This window comes from Macaca thibetana, chromosome 2, assembly GCF_024542745.1.
Source record: "Macaca thibetana thibetana isolate TM-01 chromosome 2, ASM2454274v1, whole genome shotgun sequence".
Classification (NCBI taxonomy): domain Eukaryota; kingdom Metazoa; phylum Chordata; class Mammalia; order Primates; family Cercopithecidae; genus Macaca; species Macaca thibetana.
In genome coordinates, this window is record NC_065579.1 from 21,407,058 (window position 1) to 21,428,956 (window position 21,899).

The window sequence follows — 21,899 nt, forward strand, 5'->3', positions numbered from 1 at the left end:
TGAGTACCTTGGTTCTTATGCAAAGTGCTAATATCTCACAAAACTTTAACAGCTTCTATTTCCTGTGGATGATGTTTCCCTTGAGATTTTTGAAGTTATTATGCCAATCTCAGGGAGATCTTTTAGATTAAAATGGGGACATGTGACTTGGAATGGTTCAGTTAAAGTCATCTACAGCTATTTTCAGAAGCGAGCTAAATATTAACTGATATTAATGCCTACAATTATTCATTTTTTTATGTCAGAATCAGATTGAATACACAAGGGCATTTGCTATTGATGAATGGTTTTCCCAAAGAATTTTACAAAAGAAGAGCATAGGTTGTTTCTATACATATCACACACATGGTGTATTTTCTCTTAAAATAAAGTGGTTGTCCCCTCCGGACTCAGAATGCAGTGGATCAATTTCTCCAGTGTTGATGGTGGGAAGCATTCACTCACAGCAGCGGGCAGAAAATTTTAGGTCACTCTTTTTCTCATCCCTTTGTTTTAGGTATTCTTGTAGGGTTATATCTTATGGGTTGTAGCAGTTAACTGTTGCTGCCATCATACTGCATAACAAACAACCTAAATGTCTCAGTGGCTTAAAAGAGGGAACAGTTATTTCTCTTGCTCATTGTTCTGAAAGTCAGCAAGGATGACTCTGCTTCAAGCTGCTAGGTGGTCCACTTCAGGGACTCAAGGAGTCATTTCATGAGTCCGCCAGCCTTCTTAGATCAATGGCTACCTGGTATATGTTCTTCTAATAATGAATAGCAGAAGTGTAGGAGAGTATGTGGAAACATTTGACACCACGGCTCTGAATGGGCACACTGTTACTTTCGACCAGTGGGAGGTACTGCAAATCACATGGCACTGGGTAAGAAGTGATGGGACTATGATCTAATCTGCTACAGGGCACCCAACATACTGGTACAGGGACATTTGTTTTCCTCCTTTTGGCTCTTTAAATTTTGCCGCCTGATTCCTCTTTTTATATATCTAAATCTATATTGATATCTATGTCTATATATAAAATCATGGCAAATAGCTATAGGAAAAGCCACTTTAAAGTATATTTAATTTAGGCAAAGCTAAACCCTAGAAAAAGAAGATTAAAATTACACCAAGATTACTTCACCCCAAAGCTGATATTTTTCTTACTTTTTATATTTTTTTGGGATGAATAAAAAAGTTGTGTTTGGGAGATGCCTCCACTGTTTAGGAAGAACCAGAAACTAAATTTATTGCATACTTTCTCAAACAAAAGTCGGTATGTTATAGATAAATCACCCGATTTTCCATAGAGAAGAGCAATGTACGCATTCATGAATTGGAATAAAGCATGTGCCCAGAATGTGATGCATTTTAATTTATTGTTTTAAGTAAGATCTTTTTATCTTAAAATGGTTGGCAGATTCTTAGTACTGGCAGTGTACTGTAATATAGGTGAGAATCAAACATGAATGTGCTTATTAATATTAAATTGTCAAGTCTATTACTTATGATGAACAAGAGTTCTTATCACATCATGGTAGACGGTTAAAACATATAAATAATTACCTTTAACAAATCCAGTGTTCCTTAATTTGTAACATGCTCAGCTACTCTTCTGCATGACAGGAAGTAGCTAAATTCAGGACTGGCAGTACAGACTTGGAAATAGATTATATGATGCTAATACATCACACTCATCAGCTTGGAGTGTCATAAGACTGAGGTTACGGTTCCCATTCTGCCTTACTAACTTTGAAAAGCTGGTGAGACACTAAAAGTTTGGGGGCAGGGAAGATTATAATGGTACATAATATACGTTCTCAAGCTTAAATGAATTAACCCAAGTGTTAATTATCATGGTGATGAAAAACATGTAGACGTGTATTATCCTGGCATGGGGCAGTGTTGCACAGCTGTGACTTGGTGATGTTACCTCTAGAGTCAGAATGCTTGATCTGCATCCCCCTGCTCTACCACTTGCAGAAGGTATGACCACAGATAAGTTTATTACCCTCTCTGAACTTCAGTTCTTTCATCTGTAAAATATGAATTGTAATAGTATCTACTTCAGAGGGTTGCTGTGAAGAGTAACCAAAGAAGGCATGAAAAATGCTTAGCATGACATCTGGCACATAGTAATTCCTTAATAAATGTTGTTAGCTAAAAGTTATTTTTCATTATTTTAAAGTGTTAAATTTATGCAACACTAAAGGGTCCTAGAGGGCATTTTATTACACTGAGTCTTAAAAACAATGTACTTCATTTTATTTTGACAACCAGGCATTAATCCTTTATGCCATTTTTTGCTGGTCTTTTAGACTCCATGGGATGGTATCCGAGTGGCTTGGAAAAGAATCTTTAGTTGTGTTCACCCACCTTTAAAAGACACCTATTTTGGTGAATTCCAGGTACAGCATGCAACACCCTAATTTCCTGAATAAAAAGCTCAGACATTACCTAGGCTTTTCAAGAAACAGGTCCACATATGTGTGGAGATTTGGAAGGTGCTAGAAGGGCAGAGATTCCAGCTGATTACAACTCTTAGTTCAAAAGTTAGACAAGAAATGTAATAAATGACATTAACAGGAGCTCAATCATTTTCTTGCAAGGTGACAAGTGATTATAGTTTTTGATATAAAGCCTTCATTAAAAGATGTCTTCAAACAAAATTAACTCCATCCTTTTCTGGCAACCAATATAAAAGATTTGAGACCATTTATTCTGTGATACAGTAGAAATCAAACCTATTTTTGGTTAGATCAGGTTGAACTTGACAGTGAAACTGTGTTGCTGGCTAAAATAATTAAGCCGGTTTTACAAAGCCTCATCGACTCCATGTATTTTAATCATGAACTTCATAATCATTAAACTTAAGGGCCAGAGCCCAATAACTACAAAAATGATGATAATGATAGACAGACAGATAAATAGATAGATAGGTAGATAGATAGATAGATAGATAGATAGCATCTAACACATGCCTGATTGCATCTCCCAAGCATCTCTCAAATTTACCTACTTTCTGTCTCCACTGCCACAACTCTGGTCTATGCCTCTAGCTTTTGTTCACCAGGAATTAGTGCAACAAATACCTGAGCTACTTATATCCAATTTTCCTCTCACTCTTGACAGTTCATTCTGAATGCTGCTGCCAGTTAGCTTTCAGAAATATAAAGTTGATCACACTCCCATCTCAGCTTGGAGCTCTTCAAAGAATTGCAGTGGGGTGGGGTGGTGGGTTAGAGGGTTGTTGTTTCTAGGAATTCAAGATAAGAGAGGTAGGAACCTAATGGGTTATGAGGATGGAAACAAGAGATTATTCCAGAAAACTGGACAAGGTTGATCTGGAAGGGCCATATCAGCATAAAGGGGTCTGGCCTGAGCATTATTGAGAGGGGCATAGGGAGTTATTAAATGTATCTAAACAATGTGCATAATATGTCACTTCTATATGAAATTTTAGAAATGTGCAGGGAGAGAGAAGAGGTCTAAAAGAAAGCACAGAATAGGAAAAAATACTTATTTCTTAGTGGCTTTGGAATAATTTATAATTTCTCTTAGTGTCTTTTAATATTGCTCTCATTTTCTACATGATTTTAAACCTTCTGATTTTTAAACATTGAAGTTATTTTTGTTTTGTAAGCAAACTAAAAGAAAAGCAAAAGTCCTGAGCTTCTTTTTTTTTTCTTTTTACCACTCCACAAGGCAAATTAAAATACCGAGTTAATTGGGCCCCTCTGCACTTGTCTCTTATTGTAGCTAAATCTCTGGCCCAATGAACTGCTTTCTAATAGGCTTCCCACTGTCTCTGGCTTCCAAATTTCTTGCCTGCAGAAGTCTTTTTGAGTCTCTTACTGGCAGAACCATAGCCCCTGCTAGCTGAGCCGAGCCAACTGTGAGTATCATTGACCAAATGGTAAGCCGATTCTAATTACAGTGTTTTTGTTACTCTTTGAGAGGAAACATACAAGAGCCATCATTTATAATCCTGGTCAGAGTTTTTAGATCTCCCAATCTCAGAAGTGATCGTTGGAGTTGTAAACAGAGCCAGTCTGCTGTGAAAATTGCTGGAAGGGAATTAATAAAGCTTTCGCATTTTTTCCCCCATTTTAAAGAAAACTAATTTAATGGGTAAATGGGATTTTTAGCTCTGAGGAAAATTCCTAATGAAACTGGGCCGGGGGGTAGAATAAGAATTCAAATGTAATTAAATGCACATAATTATATCATTCTCCCAATTAAGATATTTCATTATATATGGCTATTTCCCCTTTAAAATAATTTTCTGGAAATAGAGGCAGCATGATCTGATCATGTATTCATTTTTTCTCATTTGCTCTCATGTATCTACACGTAAGTTCTCACTTCTCAGAGGTATGATACATACTTGTCAGCACAGAGCATTTCCAAAAGACAGAGGTAGATTGGCTTCAAAGGCAAAGTTGCCCCTGAAAACTAAGGGCAACACAGAAAGATACACACATAGCACTCAAAATGGGATGGCATTAATTGATCACCTTCAATACCTAAATTTTTCCCATATTATCTACTAAGAAAACCTTCCAAAATTCCTTGGAGATAAAGGGTTAATATGGTGTAGTAGTTTGCTGGAATGTCATAACTAAATAGCATAGACTGCATGGATTAAACGCCAGAAATTCATTTTCTCAGCTCTCTTGAAGCCAGAAGTTCACGATCAAGATGTTGGCATGTTTGCTTTCTTCTGAGGCCTCTCTCTTTGACTTGCAGATGGCTGACTTCTCACTGAGCCTTTGAACACATACACCCTTGGTGACTCTCTTTGTGTCCTATTCGCCTTTCTTAAGACACCAGTCAGATTGGATTAGGTCCCACTCTAATAGCCTCACTTTTACCTTACCTCTTTAAAGGCACTGCTTCAAAACACACTCACATTCTGAGGCACTAGGGCTTAGAGATTCAACATACTACTTTTTGTCGTAATTCAGCCCATTTTATATATAGCATCAGCTGGAAAGCACAAATTGACAAAATGAAACAATAAAGCAACTAAGATATTGTTTGTTCTCTTATAAAAATAGCAACAGTGATAAGATAATCTTCCAAATCTGAACAAAGAGATAAATATGGCCCTTTTTCACTCCAAAGAAAACTAAGAAGCTGCTCAAGCCAGAGCATTACTCTTCTTCTTGCAAGTGCCTGATGCCTCTCCAAAGATGTTCATGCCTCATAAATGAGAAGTGGACAGAACATGAGCTTTCATGTCAAGTGAGTTTTCTGTAAGTCCCAGCTCTCTCACCAGGGAACACCTTGGGCAAGTAACTTAGCATCTCTGGGACTCAATTCCCTCATTTGAAAAACAATGCTTTCATCCACTCTACCTCCCTCCTTCCAAGGTGAATGGGGATCAAATTAGCAAAAGCTACCTTGGGGCTGTGAGATTGGGAGACTTAAACTTGTGTCTGATCTTGAATCTTGGTGATCAGGGCATAGTTTCATAGCAAAGGATAAATGGATATCCAATATTTCTGGAACATGAAACTAAGTTTGAGGAAACAAATTATAAGAAATCAGAACTTGAGCAATATAGAATATTAAATGAGTCTGGGAACTATCTATAAATTTGAGAGAAATGTAAAAGACAGCAAATAAATGCCATTTTCTTCCGTGTTTCATTACATAAAGGATTTGAGAGGTGGTAAATAAATACAACACAATGGAAACATACAAATAACAAATTTAAAATAATCAAAATAACTAATGACTTATATGAAATAGCCAAAAGTATAGGAAATTGGGCTACAGCTAGATGGGCTGTGAGGTTGTATATCTGAAGCATAAATTTGTTTTGCTTATGATATTCCTAGGATGTAAGGCAAAACAGGGAACGTTATTATGGGTTCACATGACACTCACTTCATGAAGGAATAGAGTTCACTTTTTTTTCTTATGGCAGCAAAGTTTTGCCAAGTGCAATGTTCCAGAAAAAATTTCTAGTGCAGGATGGTTTATGGGTCAGTGTTGGTATCCTGACTAATCACTAAATCTTCAGAAGAGGGGAGATTAACAGAAAGACAGAGGTCTGAACCCAACCTCCAGAGATTTTAGTTCAGTAGATCTGGGTAACACGTTCATACTTAATATTTTTCAAAGTCTTTCTCAATCTATCTGATCATTAGCTGGGTTTGGAAACTATTGATGTAGGGTATATTCAGGTGACTTAGGTTGGGTTTCCCCAAAAAGTGGGCAATGAGATGAAATTTGAATGCAAAGAGTTTATTTAGGAAGTGTTTCCCAAAAGTTTATTTGGGAAACATCAAAAGGGAAGTAGAAAAGTGAGACAAGGGAAGAAAGACAGCAAAAATTCGTGCCTTACAAAGCCCATTATTTTGATGTATGAGTTGAGCTTCATTCTTCTGGGGAAACTCTGCAACATGGGGTAGAATATATGCTTCCCAGAGTGAGGGGTCTGGGTGTTTATACACCAAGTTCTTACTAGTCATTGGCTGACGATTGCACCTTGAAGGTGCAACTCGCCAGCATTCCAAACCTGCTATGTAAGTGGCAAAATATGCCATGGTGACCACAGAAAACCCTCAGGCAAGTGGATGCAGGAGGTGCCAGTTAGAATTTGGCTGGTGTACATGCAAATGGTAAGACTGAAGGCAGATGTGGCTGCCAGTGACACCACCCTCCCCAACATCCCCACCATCCCAGGAGCAACCTGAAAATAAAAGTCATCATCCCCATGATTGAAAACTATATGTACATCTGCCCCATCCTGGAGCCTGGTTTACTTAAGTGTATGTGGGATTTCAGAGCTGGCTGGGCCTAAAGGGATGGGCATAAAAAAGGGATAAACCATTGTGATCCCCAAACACCAAGCTCTGCTAACTAGCTGAGTGAGCTAAGACTTGCTTTGTTCTTTAGAACCTCACTTCCCTCTTGTGCAAATTAAGAAAAATGTCTTTCCCTATCCTCCTCCACTTATCAAGAGTCTTAAGATGAGACTTCATAAAATGAAAGGATGCGGAATAACTAGGCAATGTGACACTGGTGGAGCAAAGGGCTTTGCAGATAGCTACCTGGCTCTGCTCTTGCAGGATGCTTTCTAAGTTTTCGTTTCCTCATCTGCAAAATGAGAAAAATGATAGTATCTACTCGATAATAAATGTTGTGAGAACTAGGGAAGATGGGAACAGAATCTTGCACTATGCCAAGTAAATGATAACCATTGTTAGGGAGAAGTGGAATTGTTTGATAAGAGATTCTTTATCTGTGACTTATGCACAGGATTCCTCAGTTCATGTGAATATAAAAAGTCTTGTTAATGGTGAAGTGCTGAAAATGTCAGTTTAAGTCAGTCCTGTTTGTCCCCCTAAAGACTTACTCCAGGCAATACTTTTTCGAGATTTTCTTCTTCCTTTCTCACATCGCATTTGCCTCTTGTCAGTTGGCTCCTGAGAGAGCCCAAGAACTGGCAGGGCTGTCTGTGGGAATGAAAGACTTTGAGAGAAGACCAGCATCTTTCAGACATTTTCCTTCAGAAGAAATGCAGACAATCCCAAGGAAGCCGGCTTTCTGTGAATTAACCTCATCCTACTCCCCATGGGTCATTTTCTTTGGAAATCTATTCAACAGTTGATGAGATTAGCACAACAGATTGCTTGTTGGTTCTCAGACCAACAGCCAGATTTCAGATTGCCTTTTGTTTTACAAACTCTTCTTTGTAAGAAAATAAAAATAAAAAGAATAAAACAAAAAACATGAGGTTTTGGTTCTAACCCCAGAGAGACCTACAATATATTCGTTTCAGGCCTAGCTTTTGAGGTCAGATCCAGAGAACTCCTGCCATTTGGATGCCTGGACATCCATAGGGAAAGAAAGCAAATACATTGATTCTTGTTTGAAAATGGTGAGCAAAATGCAGAACATTTTCCAGCCAAAGAAGAAACACAACTTATGAAATTGATCAACTCAATTGCCACTAGTGAGTGACAAGTGTAAATGTTTGCACTGAACTTGGAGACAGCCTTAAAAATATATCTAGTAATTTCCCCAGAAACACGAAACTTAGGCCATCCCTAGGCCAAATTTGGCAAGTACGCTTTGTTTTCAATGTTTCCAACATCTGTTTTCCTGATGTTTTCACAACCCAATTCCATGTTACCCCAATGTGCACGCAGACACACACACACACTCACACACACATGCACACATGCATGCACACGTGCATGGTTCCTAAGTGATCCTCACTAGCTTCTGGTTCTTTTCTTATTGAGGAGATTATAGCCATAAAACTAGTGACTTTCCTTTTTACTGTCCTCCACCAATGAAACCATGAGACTCTATGTTCACCTTGTGGCCTCTACCGCATAATTTCCCTGAGTTGAATGAAGAAGTCTTGGACCTTGAGGAGTGGCCCTGGCTGGGGATATGTAGCCCACTAAGTCATATGGCACATTTGGGACCATCCGTATCATGAGTGTGGGCAAATGTGGATGAGGAATGCAGATCTTCCTTTTTGTGTGAATTCAGATTCACCTATTTGGACTTCGGAATGAGCTGGACAGGACATTTATAAATGTGTGGTAATTGAGATTGCCTCTGGTTTGCTCTGTACGGGTCAGACCCAATCAGCTTGACAGATGAGTGATATCACTTTGGGAAGTCAAGCTAACAAGGGCTCTGGAAATGGAGAAGGGCATCATTTATGGACAGTCATTCTCCTCATGCCAAGCAGGGATGCACTCAATCACTTGTGGTTTATGTTGTTACTCAAGGAAACAAATGCTAATCAACTCTCCCTCTCCAGCAACTTGCACCAGGATCATTTTCTCCACCTCTCCACTGGGAAACCAGGTCATGCTCAACATGGAACATGTTATCTGGGGGCTGTTTTAAAAGGCAAACTGATCTCCTCATCCTATCTTGAAAGAATAAGAGGGCTTTTGGAATCATAAATAATCTTTACTGTGACTCTGTGACAGTGTGGGAGCCTTACATGCCTTTCGAATCCTCAAGGAAACTTGCTGATGGCCAGTGACATTTTCATGGTGTATGTTGTTGTGTTGTTTATCAAGAGAGGAAATTAGTGTCCTTTAAGGGACACTGGTTGGGGAACATGAGGACACGGTGCTAATCTGCAGGCCTGCAAGAGTTTCAATTTCAACACCTGTAAATTAAGTAGGCAAGCTCATCCCTAAGACTCTCCCAGCCCTAACAATCTAGGCATTCACCTAGTTGTAGTAACAAAGACATTTAATTAAGCAGAATTTTCCACTTCTTAACTCTGCCGATAGATGAGAGAACTTACTATATGAATTGAAAGTATTAAACCAATAAGGAAAACCTACCCACGTCCGAGGCTGCCTTATGTTTGTTGATGTCAGGACAAGAATTATTGTGAAGAATCAGAGAAGGACGTAAAAAAGAACAATGCGTACCTGGCAGATTTTGTATATCATTGCATTACAATTTGCCAAAGTGTTCTTGAAAGTTAAATCTTCCATTACATAACTTTTCATCACTTTGTTAAAAATGTTCCAGTTGGGTTGGCGTGTTTTATGATTTTCCTTGCTTCAAAGATAAGCACATTGTCAAAGATTAGGCTAAAATTCCTAGGTATTTCTGAATTTAAAAGGTTGGGGTTAAGAAACAGATGCCAAAACAGGAGGCTGATAAAAGCTGTTATTTAAAATGTTTAGAAGGTAAGATATAGGTAAGATACTATGTGCCTTGAGTTGATAGTTAATTTCAAAAATCTTACAGTCCCCAAATAGGTAGCTCTCCATCTGCAAAGGTTTGGAAAATTAAGGGTCAAGCTGGGATCAAAACTGAAGCATACATGCATACATGTTGGGCCTTTTTCTGTGCAGACCTGAGTCTTAGTTCCTTTCACTCATTGGCAGCATATACTGTTGGCCTTGGGGGACAGACCATTCCCACAAGCTGGCAGGAAGAGCATTTCCTCTCAATTCTGATCATAAATGGGTGCCATAGCCTGGTATTTATTTTAAAATAATGAAACAAACAAAAGAATTAATTTTCTCCTCCAGTGGCTTATACCTGATTCATGGCAACCGAACTTAAAGGTTCTTTTTAAACAAAAACAAAAAAGTACTTGAGGCACTATTAACTAAAAATCTACACATATAATTCAGGCAAGGGAATTATTAACCTATGACACATCTCTCAGCTCTATGTATATGGAGAATTTCAAAGTAAATATGTGGAAATTTAACTTTCCTGCATCTGAACAAGGATATGACTATACTTACAATCCTTTTCAGGGATTTTTGCTTCACAAGTGCTTTTACTTGAATAATACAATTGACCATTGGGAAAATAAGCTCTCATTAGTGAGGACACAAAGATTATTTTGGAAGAAGCAGCCTGGAATGGATTATCTGATTTGTGAAAGCTTTTCTAAAATGAATGCGACTCATATACTCAAATAAATACAGTTAATTTACTTTTTTAAAGGGTTGTCTTAGCAAAGGCTTGATTTTCCTATTCTATAGGAAAAAATACGTGTATTTCAGTTCAGTTGGGTATCTTTCTAGAGTACCTGCAGAGATATATTATAGTATTGCCCTCCAGGGGGCGATAAATCTTCAACAAAGCTTCAATCTCACTGGGAAGGTGAATTCTCAATTCAGTTAGTAAAAGCAGACATTCTGGCTTCCTTCTTGCTGGGATGCAGGAATTCTCGGGCCTGTATCCTGAATTTTACATCGAGGAGTTACCCCAGGTTTCTAGACTAGATATAACACTTTTAGCAAGTCTGGTGGGGTTGGGGTGAAAAGCCCATGGCCCTGGGGTGTGTACTATGAGCAGAGCCTGGCCGCAGTACTCTGCATGCCTCGCCACAGGTCCTGGATTAGCTGACCCGGATTGTCCCTTACAATAAATAAACATTTAAAGATACTATTGCTACCTAGGACCTCTAGGGCTTTCTGAGAGCAGAAATATTAGGCCCAAAGATACCCTAACTTGGGTTGGAGAAGGCTAAGTGTCTCAAAATGGCAGAGGTTCCCTCTTCCCTACATAAATCTCACAAAGGGCTATTTTTGTGGTATTAAAAAAATAAAACCATCACATAGAAGACTGCAGAACTATAGGTCTGAGGAATCAGCAACTTTAGGTAGGAAAGTTGATGAGCATAAGGCAGCACAGTGGATAAATGGTTCATAGCTTCTGGAGTTGACAGACTGGGTTTCAATGCCTGCTATTCTTACAAACTCTGTATTAATTACTTAACTCCTGTGTCTCTGACTCTCATTCACAAAAGACTATCTCATAGGGGAGTTTGTAAGGATTCATTAAGATACTCCAAAGAAAGTACTTGTTGCATAGTAAGTGTTCCATAAATGCCATCAGTTCTACTATTCCTTAGTCTGCAACTGAGATCTCTACTATATAGTTCCAGCCTTGTTTCTCACTTCTTTGCACAGACTCCTTCATCCCAAACACCTCCCTATATGATATCCCTCTGCTCGCTCTGCTTCTTCTATCTTCCTTGTCTACATCATCATCTTATGAGATCCCACCCAAGTTTTAAGGATTATCTGTAATGGTACCTTAAAACCAATAACTTCCACACAATTCCCTACTTCCAAGAACCAAATGTGCTTTCTCCTATCTCTGGCCAATGACAAGGACACAATATCTTGATTGTATGACAGATGCCCAGGAGTATATATTTTTTAAAACTCATAGAACTGTGTACCTAATCTAAGAAAATTATAACTATAAACCAACTCCGTAGGAATTTAATGTGAAGACCTGTCTTTGGAGACAGAAAGATTTGATTCAAATTTAAGTTCTAAGACTTTCTACCTGGTAAATCAATGAACCTCTCTTACTTGAAGTTTTTCCCTACGTAAATAGAGCAGTTGTCACTTTCTTCTCTTGTTGGGAGAGTTTAAAGACACAATAATAACATAAAAATGCCTCTCACAGTGCTTGCACCCAGTTGATGCTACATGATTACAAGGACCTTCTTCCCTAGCATAAGCATTTCTACATTTGTCAAACATGCCCCAGTCCACCAGAAAGTAGTCTTGAGGACAGGCTATGTGCTGTCTTTTTCTTTTCCATTTTGTCCAGCATAGCGCAAAGGTACAATAAGTATTTGGATTCAATAGCTAATTATATCTATTTTTGAAGAGTAAATGCCAAAAGGCATCCTGACTTAAGCCTCTAAAGGATGCCACACTTGTGTATAACCACCTAGTAAAGTTCAGTATTTTAGAGTCTGACAGATACTTAACTCAGCCAATAATTCAGCTATGGCTCCCCAGTGTACAGTAGGGCTTAATAACACATTTTTTCATTGTGATAGTTCTTTGAGTTCATAAAGGTTGTCTGTTTTTCTTTAGAGCAAGTAGAATGACTATACTGTTTTCTTGACCAATAAGTCACTCTGTTTTCCATGGTTCAAAGTTAAGCTTTTATTTGGTTTTAAATTAAAAAAATAAATTTCATTATTAAATAGTGAGATGGATCTAACTAATGTTCAGATAGTAGCTTACTCAGAAATATACCACCGGGGGTACAGTTAAGGGGTGGATCACCTAAACTAAAATTATTTGTTATGTTGTAGTGTTTGTTAAAAGTTCAGCAGTGGCATAATTCAAAAGAAATTGAAATACAAAGTTTTAAATGTTTACAATGGATGGGAGAAGTAAACCACTTATTTCTACTGCAATCGCAAACTACTTTCTTTCTCAATGCCAGTCAGTTTGGACACTATACCACAGTGCTAATATCATCAGGTTCATCTGCTTTCTTTTGCCTGCTTGGCAGGGATTTCAAGTATTCGAGGTGTCTCCGGGCATCCTCCTGATTTTGCCTCACATAATATACCACATATGAGATCACCATGGTGAACCAGCCAAACATGGTGACCAGCATGGCATAATCGGTAGTTTTTTTAGGGAGGTTACAAAGGTCAGCATCGTTGGCAGCATTGAGGAATGGTCTGCCAGCATGTTCATCCAACACGGATGTTTTACATATCACATTGTGGGCTGTCTCATGATTGGATGCCATGCTCCTCAGAACTTGCTGTAGAGTACAGTCGCAGTGCCAGGGGTTGTTGGCAATTCTGGCCCTGGCCTTCAGGTTATTGAAGGCATTTTTGTGCACACTTTGAATCCGATTGTCGGACAAGTCCAGAGTCTGCAAGGTTTCAGCCACTCCTTTGAAGGCATGCTCATCGATAAACTCAATGCCATTTTTGGACAGGTTGAGAACTCTCAGTTGATGGAGGTCCTTAAAAATTTCATTGGGAATAGATGTGATCTGATTGGAGTCCAGATACAGTAAGACTGTTTCAGGAGGAAGATCTCTAGGTATTTCCTTGAGATTTGCATTGCTACAGGTGACATTTAAACCCCCAGAGGAAGAACAAAGACAGCCCTTGGGACACATACTGGCAGAATGAAAGCACAGTATCATAAGAACAAAACTTTGTAGGAGGAGACACATGGAGAGGGAACGGGTTAACCACAGGTCTACCAGATTCATGCTGGAATGTCAGCATAATCACGAGCCCATTCCTCATTTACTCCAACAAGTGTGGTAATGGTTCCAGCCCTGTCCACACTATTGATTTCCTTCTTGCGTGGTTCAAAAGGCTGCAGCTAACACATGTGTCTCTTCATTATTTCTGTCCTTGCTTGGGCACCTAAAGGAAAGGGAAACAGATGCAATTAGCTCCTTTGCAAAGGGAGGTACATTGTAATTAAAGGTGCTCTCAGGTGTCTGGCATTCTATGTGGGTAGGGGGTTAGGTTATGCAGGTAATTTCCATCAATGCCACTAGGAATTCTCTGTGAAATGGGAGTCTCCTGTTCAAATCCCAAGTGCTGGGGGAGAGAACTGTCAATATATGAAAATACTTCTGAATTCTGTTGCCTGGTTTTCAGTTGGATAGAATGAGAACAAACACTCCCTATTTCTCTGCTGATCTCCACATCTTGGACCCCTCCTAATTCTACAGAAATAAAATTTAATTACGCCGCTCACCCTTTCTGAGACAACAGATGCATTAATGCAATTTAGTCTTGCACTTGGGCAGCAATGAGATATAATACCAGTATTTCATGGTTAATGACTATAGACAGGGATATCTGTCATGGCTTTTGAATGGATGCCCAATTTGGAATATTGTCTCTAAAGAAACATCTTACTTGAATTAAGAAAAGAATAAATGCATTCCAACCTTCACAACAAAATATTGCTAGAGGCTGACAACCAAGAACCTCCAGGATAGTTGCCTTCCTTGTGACCTCTTAAAATTACATTATACCTGGGAGGATGCTTTTAACTGAATTTCCAGAGGATCCTCTCTCTCTTTTCTAAGGACCATATCCCCATCCCAATAAATGCTTAAATATGACACACACCTATAAGACTTTTTTATATAACAAGAGAATTAAGAAATACTGGCTTTGAAAACTTTCCCAATAAACTTCACTCTCTATGTGTTGCATATATATACTGTTAGTGTTGGCAGAGGCCACAGAAATTGCAAAATTAAGTGATATGAACAAAGTTATGAAACTTACTCGACAGCAGAGAGCAGAGATAAGAATATAAGTTAACTCTCAAAATTACCCTTTAATATAGAGAGGAAAGCACACATCTTTGGGACCAGTTCACAGAGGAGACAAGTGGATCCCAGAGAGATGAGGTTTCTTGCACAAGGTCAAACAGATTGAGATGTAGAGACAGGACTCAAGCCAAAGTCTTTGTTCTGACTCATTAATATCAAAACCCTTTCCACTATCCACACACTCTCTTCCAATCTCATCTGCTCTATAAGTATTTAGCAAGCATTGCTTATTGTGATTTATGATGCTGTTATGTTGCAGCCCTATCTTTTATGCTATGAATACTGTGCCAAGTTGAGGACCCCATGGAGCTCAAGTGAGGGGTCCCTCTGCATTTCAAAGGGAACCCATGCCTGACTGAGAAGATTCCCTCCCAGGATCTGAGAAACAAGAAGAACATTCACTCCTCTTACAGCAGTGAACAACACACAACTTTCTGCATGAGCAACTAATGACTTTCTGAAAACTTATCTTTTATGAAGATCCCAGATGGATAAATACAGAGAGAAATGACTCCAAATGTTACCGAACTCACAGAAGAGAAGATTAATGATTAATGTGAGCTGAAAACATAATGATCTGGATTGTTAATCATGGAAAAAAATGAGATTAGCAACAGCAGAATGCAGTGGATGTGCTTTTGGAAAACTGAGTCCCTTAAGTACCAGAGAATGCTAAAGAGAGACCCTAAGCTTACTAAGCCCTCTATCACCAGAGCATTTCATTGGCAATGAAAGTATCCTCCCTTTCATGTTTCCCTTCAAAACTGTCTTGCATAGCACTTGGGGACTATAGGAATCTAGATGGGAAAGAAAAAAAATAAACAGGTGTGAAAGGGAAGAGAGAAGACAGAGGAGTAGAAGGACAAGGCAATGAATTCTAGGAAAGGGGCATGAGAAAAACACAGGAGATAGAAGAAATTAATGTAATTGAAGAAAATAAAGGGAGTCCACATCAACCAAGTGATTCCACTGAGTATGTGCAACCAGCCTAAAACATGCTGAAAGATGAGAAGCTGTTTCTGGAGGACACTTCATATTTCTCTTGGGATTCATTAAAGGAGTTTGGTGTAGTAAAGTGTTCTCTATTCAGAGTACAAGCTCCATGAGGACAGAGACTTGTTTCTGCCTCTTGCAGAGACAACAGTAAGCAATTAAAAAGTAGAAAGTACACTGAGTTTGCATACCAGCTTTATTTGTTATTTTATTTTATTTTGAGATGGAGTCTTGCTCTGTTGCCCAGGCTGGAGAGCAATGGTGTGATCTCGGCTTACTGCAAATCTCCGCCTCCCGGGTTCCAGTAATTCTCCCGCCTCAGCCTCCCAAGTAGCTGGAACTACAGGCACATGCCACCATGTCCAGCTATTTTTTTTTTTTTTGTATTTTTAGTAGAGACAGGGTTTCACCATGTTGGCCAGGCTGATCTTGAACCCCTGACCTTAAGTGATCCACCTACCTTGGTCTCCCAGTGTGCTAGCATTACAGGTGTGAGCCACTGCATTGGGGCTGTATCCCAACTTTAATTCTTATTAGTAGTGGTGTTCTTGGGAATCTCATTTTCTTTATCTTTGTATAAAGATGATAAAAGCACCTAATTACAAGGTTGATTTGAGGGTTATATGAAGTATATATGTAAAGCACTTAGCACAGTATGAAATTGGTAGTAAAAGTTCAATGCTTCTTAGCCATAGTTACTATTATTATTATCGGATACATTCCCAACACCCAGCATAGTGCTTGGCATATCGTGAGGACTAAATAAATATCTTTTATATGAATAAAGCAACAAAATATTGAAGAGTCTAGCTATGCTTTTTATTCTCCATGGCAATTATTTTTATAAATATTTTAAACATAAACATTGGTTCATCAAATGTCTACTGGTGTTACACGGCAACATAATGGACTTAGGAAAAGTCATATGTGTTTCAGGCTCCTAGGAGATGGAAAGAAGAATGGAACTCTTCCTCAGCAGGCTTCTTTACACTTATTCAGGGTTTCTCCAGAAGGATCAGTCCAATGGTCATGGTCACATATAAGAAATGTTTAGGACACAGGTTGAGTTCTCTACTCAGATTGCAATCTTTCTTGAGATGGAATCCATCATATCCCAAATGGTCTACCTGTGAACTGGATGTAATGCTTGTTAGGAGTATAAATACAGAGCACCCCTTGCTTTCAAAGAAGTTGGACTTGAACTGAGTATTTCATTTTCTCTCTATTATGTTTGATAAAAAGAGAATAAAGTCTTCTGGGATTGGCTATATTGCTGAGCCTCTGTGAGTCAGCCTCTACAGCCATCACCCCCAACCAGAATAAAGTGACAAAAGATGCAGGATGTAGACAGCTGAGCCCTGGGATGCTGCAGTGGTTTGAGTATGTGTGTCCTTCGCATTTTCTGATGTCTAAATCTAATCCCCAGTGTGAAGATATTTGGAGGTGGGGTCTTTGAGAAGTGATTAGGTCATGAAAGCAGAGCCATCATGAATGGAGCTAGTGCCCTTATAAAAGAGGCCCCAGAGAATTCCTTCATCCCTTCTGCCATGTGAGGAAACAGAGAGAAGAGAGCCATCTATAAGCCAACAAACAGGACCTCACCAGAAACCAAATCTTCTGGCACCTTGATCTTGAGCTTTGCAGACTCCAGAACTGTAAGAAATAAATTTCTATTGCTTTAGCAGTGCAAATAGACTTAGACAGATGTCCAGGATGTAGACAACAAAGCCAAAGGCACCAAGTCAAGGTCATCTTCACCAGGGAGGATGGAAGAGCTGCTTTCCACTCCATGATACTGGTTCTGTAATTTCCAAAGGGATTGTCAGTTTGACATTGCTTTATATTACTAGATAGGTCAACAATGCCTGTTGGAAAAAGAAGATATGAGGCTATACGCCTCAGAGAAAAAGAGGTGGATATTCTTCTGACATTGGTTATCATCCAGCAGAATACAGGGCTAAAAAGCTTGGAAGCCTAAAACTCCCTCCTGCTCTGACTGAATCACATCTATACACAAACCCCAAGCAGTAAACAAGCTATGCTGCTGGGCAAGAAGACTGCCTTCCTACTAACTTCAGAATGAGTGGTTAGAACATAAAGAAGGACCTGGGGTCACACTGGTAATGGCAAAACAACAACAGCAGTTACTGCCTGTCTTTCTGATAAGAATAAGATCTATTAAAGGGACGGACCAAGTTAAACAGCATCTTTCCTCCCTCCTAACTCCCCCTCTGCAAATCTTGACTCACTGGACTACCCTGTCCCCATCTACTCATTCCCTTTAACTATGTCTGGGTCAAGCAGGACTCCATAATATTTCTGGATGTGGTGTTTAAGTATTCACTGCACCCCAAAGGAGAATTATTTTATCCAGACTCATATCTCGCTCGTATTTTCTTGCCACCCAGGTTTCTGAGCATTAGCAGTTAATTCTGGGATTGGGTGGCAACCATCAAATACCATTTCCAGAAGAAAAAAAAAAACAGTGCATTTAACAGGGTGTTCATTCAGTGAGAAGACAGGCCATTCAGTGGCTGATTAACAACTGTCTTGCTGCTTATTTCTTTCTTTTCATCATTAAATGACAGGAACATTCAGAGATTCTAACACAAAAGCTTTTATTAACCCTTCTGAGACAACTAAGTGTATCAATTCACAGAGAAATGCCAGATACACCAGTTTCTTCCAATTATAGTCTATGCAACTCTATTACCAAACAGGAGAATTTGATTAAAAAGGAAATAGATAGCAAAACAGGAAGGGCTTTTAATTTAAAACATAAAATTCAGATCAAGGGGAAAAAACCCTCATACATTTAATTATTTTAAATTTAAAACTTCTCCATGGCAAAAAGTTAAGGTTATAAACAAAGTCAAAGAACAAATGACAAAACAAAAGGTTGATTATTTTAATACACAAACAATCCTTTCAAAAGAATAATAAACTAATCTAATTAAAAAAATGGAGAGCTGAGCTGGGTGCAACAGTACACACTTATAGGCCCTGCTACTTATGAGGTTGAGGTGCAAGGATTATTTGAGCCCAGAAGTTTGAGTCCAGCCAGGGCAACATAGCAAGACCCTGTCTCTAAATATAAAAATTAAAAAAAAGAAAGAAAAAAAGGCAGAAAAGAAAAATGATGGGAAATAATATATATAAATGGCAATGCATATGATGTATACAAAATAAACTGTATGAAAAGATTCTTGATTTCACTGACAGTACAATAAATTCAGGTTAAAGTACTTATCATCTAGATTAAAATTAGGCATAGTATTTAGTGTCAATAAACATGTTAAGAACAAAGCGTTCTCAAACACTTGACAAGAGGATAGATTGGTGCACTCTTGTCATATAAGCAATTTGGGACTATCTATCAAAAATCTAAAATTGAAGAATAAGTTATTGATGATATAAAGATGTCCAAAGATTACCCTAAAGAGCAGCTCAATAAAAAAGCAAATACTTATAATCACATTTGTGTAGATTTTTTAAAGAAGATAAATATGCAAATATAAATATGTAATTAATATGTTTACATATGTATAGATCACTTCCAAAAGGATATGCCAGAAACTATTAGTAATGGTTAACCCCAAGTGACTAGTGGAACTGACAGGCTGCCAGGGGGAGAAGAGGAATTGCCTTTTATTTTATATTCTTTTGTATGGTTTTAATTCCTTATGGTATAAACGTATATTTTATTTTATAGTAAATATTTAAAATATAATATTGGCTAAAATTTGGCTAAAATAGGATTAGCCAAAAAATGAACCCAAATTTAATGCCTCAGAAAGCAACTATTCAGTGCATGAAAGAGTTGAACAATGGTGGCCAAGATGGCAAAGGCAAATGAAAGAACAATGAATTATTAAAAGTAGTACATGTTTCATGACGAGAGACTGAATATACAAACGGACAGTAGCCACACCATGTACAAAAATAGATTTCTGATGCACAATCTGCAGCAACCAGACCAGGAAACCAAACCACAATCTCTGTAGCAAACAACCCAAATCAGCCAAGAAGCTGATTATTAACTGATAATTTTCCTAAATGTTAACCCTGCTTCCAACTTAGGACCAATTCAAGAACACTAGATATGCACCCTTAACCAATCACATATGCTGCCCTGCTTCTAGTTAGCCCACCTCCAGCTTTCCCATGTCAACAGCCTTCAATCAGAACTCACCTGAAGCCTTCCTTTTTTCTCACTATAATGCTTTTACACTCCTCTGCCAGCCTTTGAGTCTCTCCGCCAAATGCAAGGGATGGTGGTTGCCTCTTTTGCTATAGAAAGCTCTGAATGAATAGCATTTGCTTATTCTCATTTGGGTGGTTTTTGTTTATTTTCACAAAACCTAAAGTTTGAGTACTTGATATCTTTAATGCAGTATTTCCAAAATTAGTCTTATTGACTATCATAGAGCTTAGATATGATTTATTTATATGATCAGGTTATCTACAAAATAAGTATTGGTTGCATAAACCATCAATACGTCTAATTCCTGTGTATTTGTGATTAAAATTATTAGGAAAAGAGAGTTGGGACCTGGTTAATTCAAGCGAATAAACTGCATAGGTAATTTTTCCACTGCTGGTCTTTGGGATCATGTTTGGAGATAATAACTTCTTCATTCACATCTTTAGCACTGAGTTCTGTCATGGACTTTAGTTCTCCATTTCCATTCTCAACTGTCTACTACAGGAAGAGTTCCTCAGGGCCTCAAACTTGGCATACCCAAAAGTAAAATCATAATTTTACACTCAGCTTTACCCAACAACTTCTGCCTCCACTGTAGACCACATTTTCTTCCATCCCGATTTCTTGAAGTTTTTATTTCCATTCTCCATTCCACCTGTCCCTTGCTTTGCATTCTCATGGCCTCTTTCCTAATTCAGATCTCCAACATCCTGTTCTGAAAGAGCAAAAGTCTCCTTCCTGAATTGTTGGTGTCCAGTCTCTCTGCTTCCATTCTTCTAACGTCAGGTTAAAGTAACACTCTTAACCACATCATCCTGCAGGTCACAAAAGCCCTAGTGACCCCCGATGGTTCATAACAATCTCCTTTTACAGTTGTATCTTCCGCCATGTTTTCTTACACAGACACAGAAACATGAACTCAACAAATAGCTCAATGAGGAGAAAACTGATGATGAATGGCACTTCATTCCACAGATACGAAATTTATCATAAACCAATCCAACTGAAGATCTCTACACTGTAGAATAGCTTTCCTGATTTAAAATCCAATTATAAAGATCTGGCCCATGAGTCATTTAGGTGGCCCATTAATAACAATAGCTGTGATCATTTAGTCAAGGATATGAACTGACAAGGCAGACAGATGCATGAAGAACAGAGAATATTTTCATTTAAAAGGAGGATAATCTGGTAGCAGATCCAGAACTGTTTAAGGCGAGGAACTCTTGCAATCTCCAAACTCTCCCTTCTCTAATATCCCAGCCTCTACTATATTATTTACTGTTTTCTACTTCATATTAAAGACATCACTTTACCTTCTCTACTGCTAGACCATGAGGTTCCAACAGGTGGGGTCAGTGTCTTACCCATTTTACATTCTCACATTGCCCATGGTAAGAATTTAATAAACATTTATTGAAATGAATTATAATCCATTCTCATTTCATTGTAACACAGCTATCATTTGCTTGACATTTATTACACATCAGGTATTTGTTAAATGATGAACTCATCTAGCAGGATGGTAAAACTGAAATTCTGACAAGGTTCTTGGTTAAATGAATGTAGAGTTAAAAAGTTACCATATAACTTTTTTTGGAATTAAGGGGTTAAGTTACCATATAAAGCTTGGCTGACACATGTTCTGTGAGTCAACGTGTCCTTGCCCACTTTGAAAGTAAAAAGGTCAAGAGGTACCTGTCTTGTCACCTTCCCAAGGAAAGGAGAAAGTTTATTACATGACCCCTGGAGTTGGGAGGCAGAGTGTCTTGGAAAAAGAACCAGGTTAACCTGTTGTTTGGAGATGCAGTTGGGTGATGTTTCGATGTTGGGGTGAGCCTACACTCCCAGAGTTTGTCAATAAGGGATGGGAAACTATTTCCTATAGGTCAAATGAGGTCACTAGAGGGGAAGAGATTTTCAAGGAGCAAGCATCTAGAGTCCTATTTCACAGTCCCATAAGATTCCTTCGTAGAACAGAAGGACTCCAGCAACACAAAACTGTAGCCTAGACACTTAGATTTTGAGCAAGTGGCCACCTGAAATGAATCCACTGTCAGAGTCAGGGTAGCCACATGGCGGGAGAGCATGAAAGCCTCAGGAGAAAGAGACCTGAATCCTC

At 38.6% G+C, this 21,899-nt stretch overlaps 1 protein-coding gene across 6 annotated transcripts in view; it reads right to left on the bottom strand.

Annotated features, from left to right (window-relative positions):
- Positions 1 to 5,907: 5,907 nt before the first annotated feature.
- Positions 5,908 to 21,899, bottom strand: part of LRRC3B (leucine rich repeat containing 3B) — a 206,257-nt gene continuing 190,265 nt past the window's right edge. For all 6 annotated transcript variants that reach the window (XM_050779504.1, XM_050779505.1, XM_050779509.1 and 3 more), the window contains one exon: positions 5,908 to 13,651. In XM_050779504.1, the coding sequence (XP_050635461.1) occupies positions 12,712 to 13,491 (780 nt within the window). In that variant the 5' untranslated portion in view covers positions 13,492 to 13,651 and the 3' untranslated portion in view covers positions 5,908 to 12,711. The remainder of the gene's footprint in view (positions 13,652 to 21,899) is intronic.